Source organism: Mytilus edulis, chromosome 9, assembly GCF_963676685.1.
Source record: "Mytilus edulis chromosome 9, xbMytEdul2.2, whole genome shotgun sequence".
Taxonomy (NCBI): Eukaryota; Metazoa; Mollusca; class Bivalvia; order Mytilida; family Mytilidae; genus Mytilus; species Mytilus edulis.
Window position 1 is genome coordinate 61,184,681 of NC_092352.1, and position 14,263 is coordinate 61,198,943.

Sequence of the window (14,263 nt, forward strand, 5' to 3'; positions counted from 1 at the left end):
TGTTTATTGCGATGTAAATCGAATCTGGGTTCATAATGAATTCGTTAAAAGACTTGAAAATAAAGAAGGAAGTTTTGCATTCACCACAGTGACTTCGTTGCCGGCGCCACTATCAGTGCTAATGTAGACAATTGTTTAAAAAAATCATGGAAAGTTGTTGTAATTATGTCCAATGCATTGGCTAAAAGTGAATGGTGTCAATGGGAAATCGACATCGGTCAGGAATGAAGACGTCGACAAGGACGAGATGCGCTTGTTTTAATCATGCTAGAAAATATCAACTCGAAAAATATGACGAGTCCGTTATGCACTTTGCTGGATAGTACACCATATATTCGTTTCAAGAAAGGAATTGGAGAAGATTTGTTTTGGAAAGCTGTTGTAGAAGGTCTTCAAAAATCTATTGGACAACCTCCAGTTTCTGTGTTATGAGGTTAAAATTTGTTAACGCATAGTGATTTTATACCTGCTTATAAAAACATATTTCTATAGAATTAATATGTAGTGATATTGATTAATGCAAACAAGGAAATAACAAAACACAAGCAATATCCATTTTAAAATGTTTGAACGCTTAATAGATTTTTTAATGAGCACATTCATTTTCATCATTTTCAAATAATTAAACTAATTCTATAATGCAGATATTTTCAAATATTCTTTCAATGTACATAATGTTTAAGTACAGCTCTTTATAAGAACCAGGCAGAGTGCCATATACATGTGATACATGGGGGGTTCCAGATTTTATCTATAATTGACCTAAGAGAAGCAATAAATGAAAACTGCTCAAAAAGTAATTTTGACTGGGAAAATACGAGTGGTTGACATGGTAACGGACACACTATTTTTTGGTTGATAGGCGTGGTAAAATCTTTCAAAAATCAGCTAAATCACCACAATTTAGAGCCTGATTATGAATAGAATCATTCATTTTTCATTAATGTTCATATGTAACATTAATACAATTTGGTTTAAGCTTCATTTTAGTGAAGATTGCATGTCAACCAAATTTGTAAATTTTTTAAAAAAAATTGCCAAAAAATGTATATTTTGAACTTTTCTGAAATTGGGATTTTTACGAAATTATCAAATTTTCTCCGGTGTTTTTCAGAAAAGTGCAGATGTGTACAGAATAGTTAGCACTGTAGTTATAAAGTTTAGATACTTCTTTACCAAATCAAATAGAAAAATCCGTGGGATTTTCTATAGTTTTATCACCATAGCAACCAACTTTTCCCCTGGAAACGGACTTTTTATTTGCAGAATATTGCAGTTTAAGAGCTCAAATGTCCTGTATTGTTTTATAATCGATAAGAAAATACATAAAAGCTGACGAAAACTTAAAACTACTATCGTCAAGTGTTTTTGACTTCAATTGTTACCACGGAATCACATAATGTCCATAGCAACATCCCCTCAAAAACTGCGTAAATAGAAATTTATGTAAAAAAACATAAATAGAGGCTTCACTCTCAGTCTTGTCTGGGTTTTTTTCTTCAGATTGTTCAGTAAATATAATATATAATGTATCATTTGGGTTAGGGGATGAGGGGTGGCGTGAAAAGAGGGGGAGGGAGGTATGTTGATTTTTTTAACTGTTGCATACAAGTATATATTTTTAAAGATAATTGCGTTTGGTCGGACTTTGTTCCGAGTTTATCATCTTATAATCGAATTTTTGAAAGTTAACAGATGATGAACTTCATGGGATTGCAATAGCCGGGCCAACCTGGCTTATGGCAAGGCAAGATAGATATGGCCCAAATCATTGTAAGAACATTCTTAATTTCTTATGGCACACACCTGTCTGAGATGTTATTCCACCAGCATAAATCATAAAATTGACCTGTAACAGAATATTAAGCTGTACAAACCAATAATAGAATCATTTGGTGAAAGCATTTCTAAACTGAAACTGAAGAGTGATGGACAGACGGATAGACGGACAGGCAAATTAATATATGCATGTAGCTACTAGCATTTCACTAATAACTCCTTTGTTGTACTACTATCCCGCAATTGGAATTCAGGATCTCCGAGATAGACAAATAGAATACATCTGCTAAGTTGGAATTGTGCTAATCCCGGTAAAATAATTATGCTATTACCGGCAAAATTATCAAATCAAAATTATCAAGCATAATTGAATCAATATATCTCATAAGTTCAAGCTCTATCTCAATTACAATGCCTAGGCAAGCATGAATACAAACCAAGCAAGTAAGTCTTAAGTATCTGCTGTATATTTAGACCGAAATCGTAGACTGCTTTTCCGGTAGCAATCATTTGATTTTCGGGGGGGGGGGGGGGGGGAGGTAGGTAACTTGAAATGGCACATTAGTTTACAATCTCCGGCGAAGAGATCACATATCCGTTCCGTTCAATACAACGAATTACTTTTTGGAAAAAGAACTATGTTAATGTGTTATTGAAGAAAATGAGTATAGTCTAATTTTCAAAATTTTCCTAGAGCGGGAGGGAGGACCCAAACCCTCTTATCAGGTTTGGATCACTACGTGAAAAAAAATATTTTTTTGATTGGCCCTGGTAAAAAATACAAGTTATTTTGCCTGAAAAAAATTACAGGTTATTTACATGGAAAAACATTACAAGTTACTTTGGGTCAATGTAAAAATAAATCAAAGACCTCCACCCCCCCCCCCCCCCCCCCCCACACAAGAAAATCACATGGTTGCTACTTTAGCTGTCCAAGATATGTGTATATAGATCTGGGTATGTTCAAATTATCCAATTCTTATCTGACTTCATAAATTATGTTAGAGAGTCGGCTAAGTTCAAATCCTTCTGTGAAAATGCATCGCATATACAACAGTTATGAATCGCTCTACAGTGATAATGAAATTTTGATATCAATATGCAACAGTAAACATGAATCGCATCACAAAAACAACAAATTAGAATTTGATTCAATATCAAAAAGCTGAACAACAAACCCTGTTTTAAGTTATTCTACATTAACAATCATGTTAAAAGGTACATTTTTCTACAAATGAAACTTGACTGCTACTTTTAAAACCCTGTACGCTCTGTTCGTTAACTTCTTTTAATATTCATCTATCTGTGTATGAATTTTACACCTGGATGGCTGTAGGGTCCGCATCAAATACATTTATCATGAATTTATAAAAACAGTACATATTGTATATTATTTCTTTTATTAAAAAATCGTGAATTTGTCGTCTGTTTATTTATTCTTCTACATAAGAAATTCATCACGGATACAGTGAAAATGGTATTTCAGGATTCGCACATTACAAACACTGATTACAAAGATTTTTGTCGAAAAAGCGAGACTAAGCGATCCTACTTTCCGTCGTCGGTGTCGTCGTCGGCGGCGGCGTCCACAAATATTCACTCTGTGGTTAAATATTTTGATATTTTAATAACTTTCTTAAACTAACCTGGATTTCTACCAAACTTGGACAGAAGCTTGTTTATGATCACAAGATAGTATCCAGAAGTAAATTTTGTAAAAATAAAATTCCATTTATTCCGTATTTTACTTTTAAATGGACTTAGTTTTTTGTGCGGGGAAACATTACATTCACTCTGCGGTTAAAGTTTTTATAATTTTAATAACTTTCTTAAACTATCCTGGGTTTGTACCAAACTTGGACAAAAGCTTATTTATGATCATAAGATAGTTTCCAGGAGTAAATGTTTTAAAAAGATAAATCCATTGTTTACCTCTTTTACTTTTAAATGGACTTAGATTTTCTTCCAGTTAACATTACATACAGTCTCCAGTTAAGTTACGTTTTTAAAACATTTATTAGATTCACAAACTATCCTGGATTTTTACCAAACTTGAACAGAAGCTTCTTACAATCAAAAGATAGTATCAAGAGGAATATCTTTATTAATTTTTCCCCTCATATTTGTTGAGCCTGCGATATACATCAAAAGTAGGCGAGACATTGGGTTCCGCGGAACCCTTACAAATTTTTATTGATTCGTAATAATAATTGATAAACTTGAACGTTATGTCGGCTTAAATCCAAATCGAAATTGTGACCTTTCATATTTTTAATTCGAACTTTGAAAGTGTTTTTTATTGTAATTTCGCATATAGTTTTAAAACCAATAAGTTTTAAAACTGTTGTTCATGTCACGCGTAACGATTCAGTTTCATAAATGGTTGAAGACTTATGGTTTCCTCTTAATATATTTTGGTTAGTTTTGAATCTGGGTTACTGTATCATGGACCTATAACCCCACATCTTCTCTTATTAATCATAAACTGGTTCAAATTTTAAAATAAAAAAAAAACAAACAAATATATAGTTTTCTAGGAAAAAATGTATAAACAAGAATTATTTTTTGACTAGCTTCAGCTTTTTTGCAACTATTAAGTAGAAGTCTTTAGCTATTTGACTAGTGATGCCGCTCATGATATCCTTGGCAGAGTCAAGCATGGACATACGGAGAAAAGAGTCTATGAAACAGAAGCAACGCTTTGAACTGATTTGTATATAATTATATCGAAAGCTAGTGTAAAAGAGCAGTGACTTTTAAAATTATATTGTAGAAAACCTACGAAAAGCGAACTACAATGTACCTTAACTAAGCTCTGAAGCTAAACTCAAGTTATATCGATGTAATATATGAAATTTCTGAGAAAAAAAAAAGATTCTATTCATAATCAGGCTCTCCGACCAAACGTTATCTTTTCAAGAATCTACCTTTATGATATCTTTAAAAAAAAATAAACCTACCCCCTTTTAAATCCCCCACCCCCACCCCAATATTACATTATATATAACATTTGTTGAACCTTATGAAAAGAACAGAAAAAGCTGTGAGTGAAGCAAAGCATGCAGTCATATTCCAATTTGAAAATAAACATCCTCTATTGATGTAATTTTACATAAATTTCTATTTTATACAGTTTTAGAGTGGATGTTGCTATGGATAATATGTGTTTCCATGGTAACAATTGAAGTCAACAACACTTGACGATATTAATTTAAAGTTTGCGTTAGCTTTTATTTATTTTCTTATCGGTTATAAAACAATTCAGGACATTTAAGCTCTTAAACTGCAATATTCTGCAAATAAAAACTCCGTTTCCAAGGAAAAAATTGGTTGCTATGGTGATAAAACTAAAAACAAATCCCATGCATTTGTTTATTTAATTTGGTAAAGAAGTATCCAAACTTCATAACTACAGTGCTAACTATTCTGTACACATTGGACCAAAAATTAGTGGGTCCGTTACCATGGCAACCACTCATATTTTCCCACCCAAAATTATTTTTTGTGCAGTATTCATGTATAGCTTCTAGTAGGCCAATTATAAATAAAATCTGAAACCTTCATGTATCGCATTCTGCCTGGTTCTTACAAAGAGCTGTACTTAATTATATATTTTCATTGAACACGGTCAAGCGTTGGTAAGACTGTTTATGACGTCGTACCTAAAAACATCAAACATAGATCCACCTTTACAATTCTTCCAGCTTAGTAAAGGTTTATGACCCCTGGCGGCCTCTGTAGCCATTTTTGTGCGAACTTTTAAAACTTCAATAGTATCAAAACTACAGATATAATGAATAATAGAGCTAGGCCATTTTGTACATATACAAAGGGGAAACTTGATTCAAAGCATTATTATTTACTGTTTCATTGCATTTAATAGAAAAAGAGTACTTTGTGGCAAACAATCCAATATTTTTAATGAAAATCCAAAGCCTTTAATACAGAGATTTTTGAACATAGATTACTCACTTGCTTTTCTATGATGTGCTACTGCTTATTTTTTACAAAAAGTTCTAACCAACCTGTAAATTCCAAAATACCTCGTGCTGAGTCACTGAAGTCGAGAACAAACTAAAAGGTGTACTTTATTTGGTCCATATTTCTATTTGTTTTAACCAATAACCACATTAATAAACTTCTTTTAAGGAAATCAATGCTAGCACTGCATGCAATAATCCTATGTATATCAGTCATCAAATTGCCAAATATGAGAGTAAAAGGATAAAGGCTGTGGATTTTCTATAAAATTTCTAAAAGTTTAGCATCGAAACAACACAAGGGTACATAATCCTTAAGCTCGTTCAATTACTGACCTGAACTTATATATAGTCATATAGCAAATGTCAAAACAAATACACGTGTTTATTATAACATTTATAAATATATAACTTTTAAAACGATATAATTTATAAAATTAATAGAAGATAGCTCTTATATATTGTGTAACAGATTTTTTTTTAATATAATAAAAGTAACATTATCTCCACTAATATATCAAAGTGAAAAAAAGAAAACAGACAAACAATGTTTTGTAATTGAAAAACAGGCGAAAAAGTATAATAGAATATATATTTTCTTCAATAAAATGACATAAACTGATAATTACATTTTTTCGCAAATTGTGCCTGTTAAATCAATGATTTAGACCGATTGTGTTCTATTTCATAATAAAAGATGGCAAAAAATACCCAAATCAACCATTAGTCATTGGCAAATAAGTTTTATGGTTTTGCCCTTTTGTCGAGAAGTAACATCACTGTCTCATTTAAGGGGCAGTTTTCCTAGCTTCAAAACATGTACATTTTGTATTTATCTGGCCCAAGCCTGTAATAAGGTGATGGTTTTTGGTTGATGTCTGTTATATATTTTTTTGTATTGGTAAAAATAAGGTCGTTAGTTTTAATAAAAACAGGCCGAGATATAGAGGTTTCTTCGTACATTCAGGTAAATATTCATTTACTAATAGGTTGTATTTATTCATTGACGGCAGATGCAAATGCAAAATGAATACAGTATTCTCCGTCCAGTAAAATTTATTTTTAGAACATTTGCAAAATTAATATTATTCACACAGCCGTAATGCAACATTTTCTCTGAGCATACAAAAAACTGCAATTACGTTCTCCTGTAATTTAAGTGACTTTGGTAAAACTTTAAAAATTTAGTAGATAGGGAGAGAAACCGTCAACATTAAACATGCAAAAAATACATTATAGTTTTTACTCTTCAAACAAAGCTTTTTGGTTATGATAATTCAAACATTCAAAAAAAACCAGAAGTTTACAATCTATAAGTAAGTCTCAAGGCTGACATTTTCTGTCACCTTTTGACAACTTTTTTTTTAATCATTTTGTGATTTTTGGAAAAGAATAATGTAAAAACAGAAAACCGTAAAAAAACAAAAACATCCAGCAAATCTATTACATTTGCAAATGAGTACACGGACAGAATCATCACGATTCTTCATGTAAATTCTATACCTTATGGAACTTTGTACCTATGTTAGACTTTGTGAAAACTATAAAGAATAAACAGAACACTCACGATGATCACCAAGATTTTGAGTTTTTTGTCAACCTTCTCCTAATGTGGCTAAATAGAATACATAAAGATTAACCCCTGTTTTTTTTTTAAATGGAAGTAAAGTTAATTTTGAAGAGTTCTAATAATCCGCCTACTTTCTTAAAAAATAAACAAATAAAAAAGGTGAAATTAATGTGTACATTTTTTTAAACCAATATTTGTAAATTGAGGCTGAAATTACGGAAAGGCAAAACGGAAAAGAACACAAAACGTTTTCCTAATCGTTACCCAGGTAAATTGCATAGAGATTGATCCAAATCAGCAGCATCATAAAACGAAACAATAATATCTGCTTAAAGCGTAGGTGTCTGTTAAACTTAAAACGACTTTTAATTTGCTACATTATTATCTTTTCTGCGTATATAGTTCCACGTCTTCTTCTTTTTATATCATTTGCAATGTTTAATGTCTTGCAGATTGATTTATATAGATATAGGAAGATGTGATATGAGTGCCAATGAGACAACTCACAATCCAAGTGACAATTTATAAAAGTAAACCATTATATGGCTGCTTAAATGAAAATTTACAAGTTTTATAACAAGGAAACTGGATGATGTCCGACTGATTTTCGAAGACCTTCTACAACAGCTTTCCAGAATAAATCCTCCCCAATTCCTTTCTTGTAACGAATATATGGTGTACTGTCTAGCAAGGTACGCAACGGACTCGTCATACTTTTCGAGTTTATATTTTCAAGCATAACTAACACAAGCGCATCTCGTCCTTGTCGCCGTCTTCTTTCCTGAACGATGTCGATTTCCCATTGACACCATTCACTTTTAGCCAACGCATTTGTCAAGATTACAACAACCTTCCATGATTCCTTTAGAAAATTGTCTACATTTGCACTAATTGTATCTCCGGCAACAAAATCTCTATGGTGAATGCAAAACTTAAATCCCTCTTCGTTTTCAAGTCTTTTAACAAACTGATTATGAACCCAAGTCCGATCTGAATCGCAATAAACAACAAAGGCATGATATTGATAATCCTCGCTGCTTTCAATTGGCAAATAACCAAACTTTTTACGATGTTTCACTCTGAGAAGATAAACATAATTCTTCACGTTCGTGTTGCACTTTAAGAAAAAACCAAACGCTATTATTATCAGGAATCCAAAAGCAGAAATTAAAATGGCAGTCGTCCAAATTGGATCCCAAGGAGTACACGATTCAACAGTAGGTTTGTAATATTTAAGTAACACATGATTAAGGTTACTTGGCTGGGTACAATAGTATTTCTCGGGATAACTTACAACGCTGATATTCGTCTGATGCAGCCAATTCAAAAACCACATTTGCTCACAAATACAGGAAAAGCGATTGAAGGCTAAACTTATCTTTTCTAAATTTTTCAATAACGATGGCGGAAATGATGTCTCGCCAATGATAGTTATTAAGTTACTACCCAAATCAATATATCTTAAAGATGTAAGGTTGCCGAAAACTTTTGGACCATGCCAACTATATATTCTATTATCATTTAATATAAGCCTCTTAATGAATTGCATTTTGGTAAATGTGTATTCTGGCATATAGTTTAGCTTGGTTGCTTGTAAGTTTAGTTTCCTCAACTTTGTCAATGGAGATAGCAACAGAGGCAAAACAGATGGAACATTGTTTATTACATTTCCAGCGAGATCTAAACTTTCTAAACCTTTACAGAATAAAAATATTTTACTGAGAGTCAATGGTGGAAGTCTGTAGAAATCAAAATTACACTTTCTTAGTGATAATGTCTTCAATGTCGAAATATTTAAAGCTCCATCTTCTATTTTTTTCAATGGTTGACCTACAGCCATTAAGCCGAGTTCCGTCAATTGTTGTAAATTCTTAAACGTTTCAAAATGAATAACTCGGATTAGATTACCACCGAGGATGAGAACTTGAAGCTTTGGCAAACATCGAAATTGACTAAGGTTTGAAATCTTATTGTTACTTATGTAGAGTTTTAATAAGTTACTAAATGCACTCTTTTTATAGTGGTCTATACAAAAATTCGGTAAGCGAATTAAGTCATTGTGGTTTAAGTATAGTATTCGAAGGTTTGGCATCACCCCGGGTATGACATGTGTTATTTTATTAAATCTTACGTCCAATTCAGCCAATTGTTTCAAATCTGAAAACAACAAGCAATTCAAAACCGTCATGTTATTACTTTTGAGACTTATCGTATGAATTTTACTTGCTTTTAAGGGTTTGAACATATCACTCTGAATAACAGTCACACCAATATCTTTTAAGTAGAGATTTTGTAGATATCTAGATCCTGTGCCAATATCTATCAATGCATACCTAACATCAAATACATCTAATGAGTGTTCTGATGAAAAAGTAAAATGAGTAATCCAAGTGAAGTTAGTAAATGTATTTGGCTTGATTTCAGAAATCCTATTATTTGTGAACTTCAGCTTTTCAATGTGGTTAAAAGTTAAGTTTCTTATGCTTTTTCGTGAAAGTACTCCGATATTACCATTAATAAACGTTACAGAGCGAATTTTATCTGGTAAGCGAGGAATGTACGTAAGATTCTCCCCGGAGCAAATAGCTTGTAAATGCCGACATTGACATAGCGGTGTCGGACATACAACGCCACTGTTACCTTCTGCATGAATCATTAAAGTCAACAAAGCAAAAACTGTTGATTGTGTCATGACAGCAACTACCTACAATTGAAACACAATATAAAAAATACTTAAAAAATAAAAAAAGGACCTTTAAAAATTGAAACAACATTCAGTGTAAAAAACATGCATCCGATAGCTCTTCAATTGATATTGATTAAAGTGTTAAAATTAAGATCTATATAAAAGATTTGATAATCATTTGCTTATTAGTTTCATATGTGTGTTTTGTTGTTGCTACTCAATGTAATTGAAATAAAGTGAATAAGAAAGTGTTCAACATAAGAGTATACATTGTGAATAAAATATATTTTTGGTTAATGTACACAGTAAAACTGTAAGACCAATTTCACTGTGCTTAAACGGCTGTGGGTAACTTAAGTTACACACAGCCCAAGATGGCGGACTCTAAACTCGTTGATATTTAATTCATACAAAATGTACCTTTTGCGACGTTTTTCGTGCAGAATGTAAATATTTATAGGATTATTGAATAAAGAAATGACTAACAATTACCTTAAATTTGTTAATATAGAGTTCACTAAAGCGCAAGGTCAACTTTAAAAAATACATAAGATGTCCGTAACTTTTTGATCGAAACTAAGCAGAGTAACTTTATTTTTAGATGTGGGCAACTTTTGATTTAAAATTTTAAGAATTATAATTTCAACAATTAGAAGACAATTAACATCATATTTGTAACCTTCACGTTTATACTACTCATTCACCACCAAATGTGATTTGATTAACGCATCATACTTACACCACAGAAGTTTTATGTGGGATTTGTGGTACTCCATCCTGGTTATGGTTTGAACTTTTATTTACTGATGTGCGTCTTATCGACGTTTTTCGCTTGTCAGACCAAGGCTTTTCCATACTCTTTAATGATTTGAGTTTAATTATATGTTTGCGGTTTACCTTCACCTCTGTTTCTTTCTATGTGTATTTTGATGAATACTCTTTGACGCGGCTCGGTATTTATACATCCCACCATTTAGTTATAGTGTTATGATTTTTTTTAATATGTTTCCGCGGGGTTTTGGTGATGTAAACAGAAAGATACGAGGACCGAGAATACTGAACACAAACAGAAAAAACGTTATTTAAATGGTATCTTTGTGCTTCTGAAGGTTATCGAAATGATAGTTTTAAACATAATTTATACTCAAATTTAAACACGTCGGATATCTTTTTTAAAGATAGTTCTTGTTTGAATATGTTTCCTAGTATGTTTTTTTTTCTCTCTCTTTGTATGTTATCAGGGTTTGTTAGACTATTAAATTACCCTGCTGTCCTACGTAGTTATTTATATTTTTATATACTATGTCGAATTGTTACACTATGTTGACTGCTCTTTTCCTTTTATTGTCACTAACTTTTACCTATTGTGCATGTCTTTTAGTTTTATTCAGTTAAATGAGATTTAATGCAACTTGCATACAAATGAAATATGCAGCTAGCTGTAAAACTAGGTTTATTCATTTATACAAAATGTCCTTTTTTTAAGTTTTCCCATTTACTGTAAATCTTGGCCAGGGTGCCGCAATATCACCGTGCGCAACGTCCCAGTGTGTCCAGATTGACACTCCTTTTATTTTACTGTCAATGCTGATGGGATTTTTTTTTTTGGGGATGAGAGTGTTTTTGGCTTTTTCAATAAGACGGAAAAAGTTTGGTCACTTAAGTCTCGTATAGTCTATCCACTGCATGCCTGGGCAATTTGGGTTCCCCTCCAAAGTCCCGGATTCATGCTACCCTTGTCGTTGCTGGCAGAAAATCAGTAAGTGTATACATGCTACATGTATTTGTAAAAAATACTTGTGTAGTCTACTTGTTCAAAAATAAAAACGAACAATGATGTTTCAACAGTGTATCTGCTATGATCGAAAACAACCCTCCGAACTATATATTTTCATATTTTTCCCAATTTTGTCTTCCATCGATACAATGAATTATATCATACTAGACATCTACTTCGTTTTGTGAATATGTATTCGATGCAATCTCTATCATCAGTTCAAACATTACATCCGCGTATGTCGATTCTTTGAAAGTTACGGACATCTCTATTGGTATGATGAAAAAAGTTACGGACAAGTTGTTTTGAAGTTACGGACAGCCTAAGTGTTTTTTAAAATCGTGCTGTGATCGTTTATTTTGTAGAATTTAATCACCTTTCCAGTTTAGGGGTTTCCCTAAACGATTAATACAACTTTTAAATTCAGTTGTTTAATTGATGCATTCGTGTTATTGTTATTCTATAGAAGAAAAGTATCTAACCGACGCAAGGCGGCTCCATCTTGGGCTGTGGGTAACTTAAGTTACCCACAGCCGTTTAAGCACAGTGAATTTGTCAAAGTTACAAAACCCAGGTCGTTTAGATAAGTCTTCCTGTTATACGTTTTAAGTGTGTATAACGTGTTGTTTAGTAATATGCAAGGAAGCCTCATCAATGATACCAGGCTTAAAATAATGTACGCCGGACGCGTAATTTATTTATAAAATATTTGGACGTGTCACTCGAATCAAGAAATTTAAAATATTAAATATTTTAGTTGAAATTAAACATTTGATCAATTTAATGTAGATAACGCATCTTTGCACATTGATACTATATGTAAGATATGCAAAATGATTCTAGATATAGCTGTAAAAACAATGTCAAGATATACTACATGTATGAATACAATTTGGACCAACTTAAACGTAACATTATTTTCATACACAATAAATCAAAATTAAATATAGACTTGCCTGATTATATGACAATTTCTAAATAAATTAGAATGACTTATGTTGTACTGTTATAGTATGCACTGTATATCTAGTAATCATTTATATGTATCAAGTGATACATATATAATTGTTCTATTAAGTACTAAGTTCCTATTGCATTGACAATTATTCTTACATAAGACACTTAAACCGTCTCACTTATTTCGCTTTGGGTTCGAAGGACATTGTTTTAATAGATACTGTACGGATATAACGAAATGATTTTCTGTAAGCGCGCTTAAAATAGATAGTATGTGGGTGATGGATTACATTTCAGTTATATAGTTTTTATCAAATTGAACCATAACGAAGCTGCAGTACCAAATTAAAAGAAAAAAAATGTTTTGATGAAATATACATCATTTGATGCAAGTAGTCTAACTGCAAGTATGCAATATATTACGTTTGACACATTAGGCAACATTTTGAACATCGATAACATCGATAACATAATCGATAACATAATCAAATGTTGAGGTATGGGTATTTTATGTCACACATGTCACTGTGAAAAGACAATTCATATGAAAATAAGAAGATGTGGTACATGTATGCACATTAAACAACTCTCAACATGAAACCAGGAAATTTACTATTATAGGTCACTGTACGGACTTCAACTTATGTATATAACAATCATATTAGTTTGCTTTTGATTTACTAATCACAAAATCATTGTTAATACCAATAAAAACAATATTTAAAGTTCTAATGACAGTGTTGAATTTGTAACGTTTCAGAATAGGTTTATCTAAAGGATCGATAAGTTTACGAGGGTCGTTTCTGCATTCCCGGGCATGGTTAACAACATCACCGTAAAATTAAGGATGTGCTATCCCGTTTGAAATACGCTTTCTACAGGCACAATCGAGCTTCAACCAAATAGCTCCCAATGTTTGTAACGAAATCCTTGACTTAATAATTTACCAGTAAAAGTAAAATCACAAAAAATACTAAACTCCGAGAACTACAAGAATTAGTTCATCTTAAAAAATAATATGACGTCACAATAGTGAACTAGTTGTGAAATATAAACAACTTAAGATGGTGCCAAAAGAACATCACAATCAGAACAAGGAAACCTAACAAAAGGGAACAAAACTCGTCCCTATTGCCGTTAATTAGATTGTGGAGTTTCCCGTGCAAAACTGGAATATCTAAATCTAGAACAGGGCAGTTATTATCATTAACATTTGATTTATTTAAAGTAAGTTCCTTTGGGTTAATATCAGCAGTTTAATTAGAAAACTCTTGATTATTCAACGAATATATATATCATCAAGCTAATGTTAAGTGTTGTTGAACTTATCAATAAAATGCAAAGTATGACGGTTGTTTTCGAGATAAAACACATTCTGGTTATTAGAAGGAGGAGGAAAGATATAAAATATACTGCAATATGCCCATGTATTGCAGATTGTAATATAAAAGATACAAAATGGACACACAAATTCATGTGTCAAAATAATCTTACAATGTCATCACATAAATAAG

General features: G+C 32.0%; 1 protein-coding gene across 1 annotated transcript; it reads right to left on the reverse strand.

Moving 5' to 3' along the window:
* Positions 1-5,344: 5,344 nt before the first annotated feature.
* On the reverse strand, positions 5,345-12,827 carry LOC139488732 (toll-like receptor 13). Its single transcript, XM_071274561.1, has 2 exons — positions 12,749-12,827; positions 5,345-10,033 (listed from the first exon to the last, which is right to left on the reverse strand). Exon 2 carries the CDS (start codon positions 10,019-10,021, stop codon positions 7,901-7,903), a length of 2,121 nt encoding a protein of 706 aa, XP_071130662.1. The 5' UTR covers positions 10,022-10,033; positions 12,749-12,827; the 3' UTR covers positions 5,345-7,900.
* Positions 12,828-14,263: the final 1,436 nt, after the last annotated feature.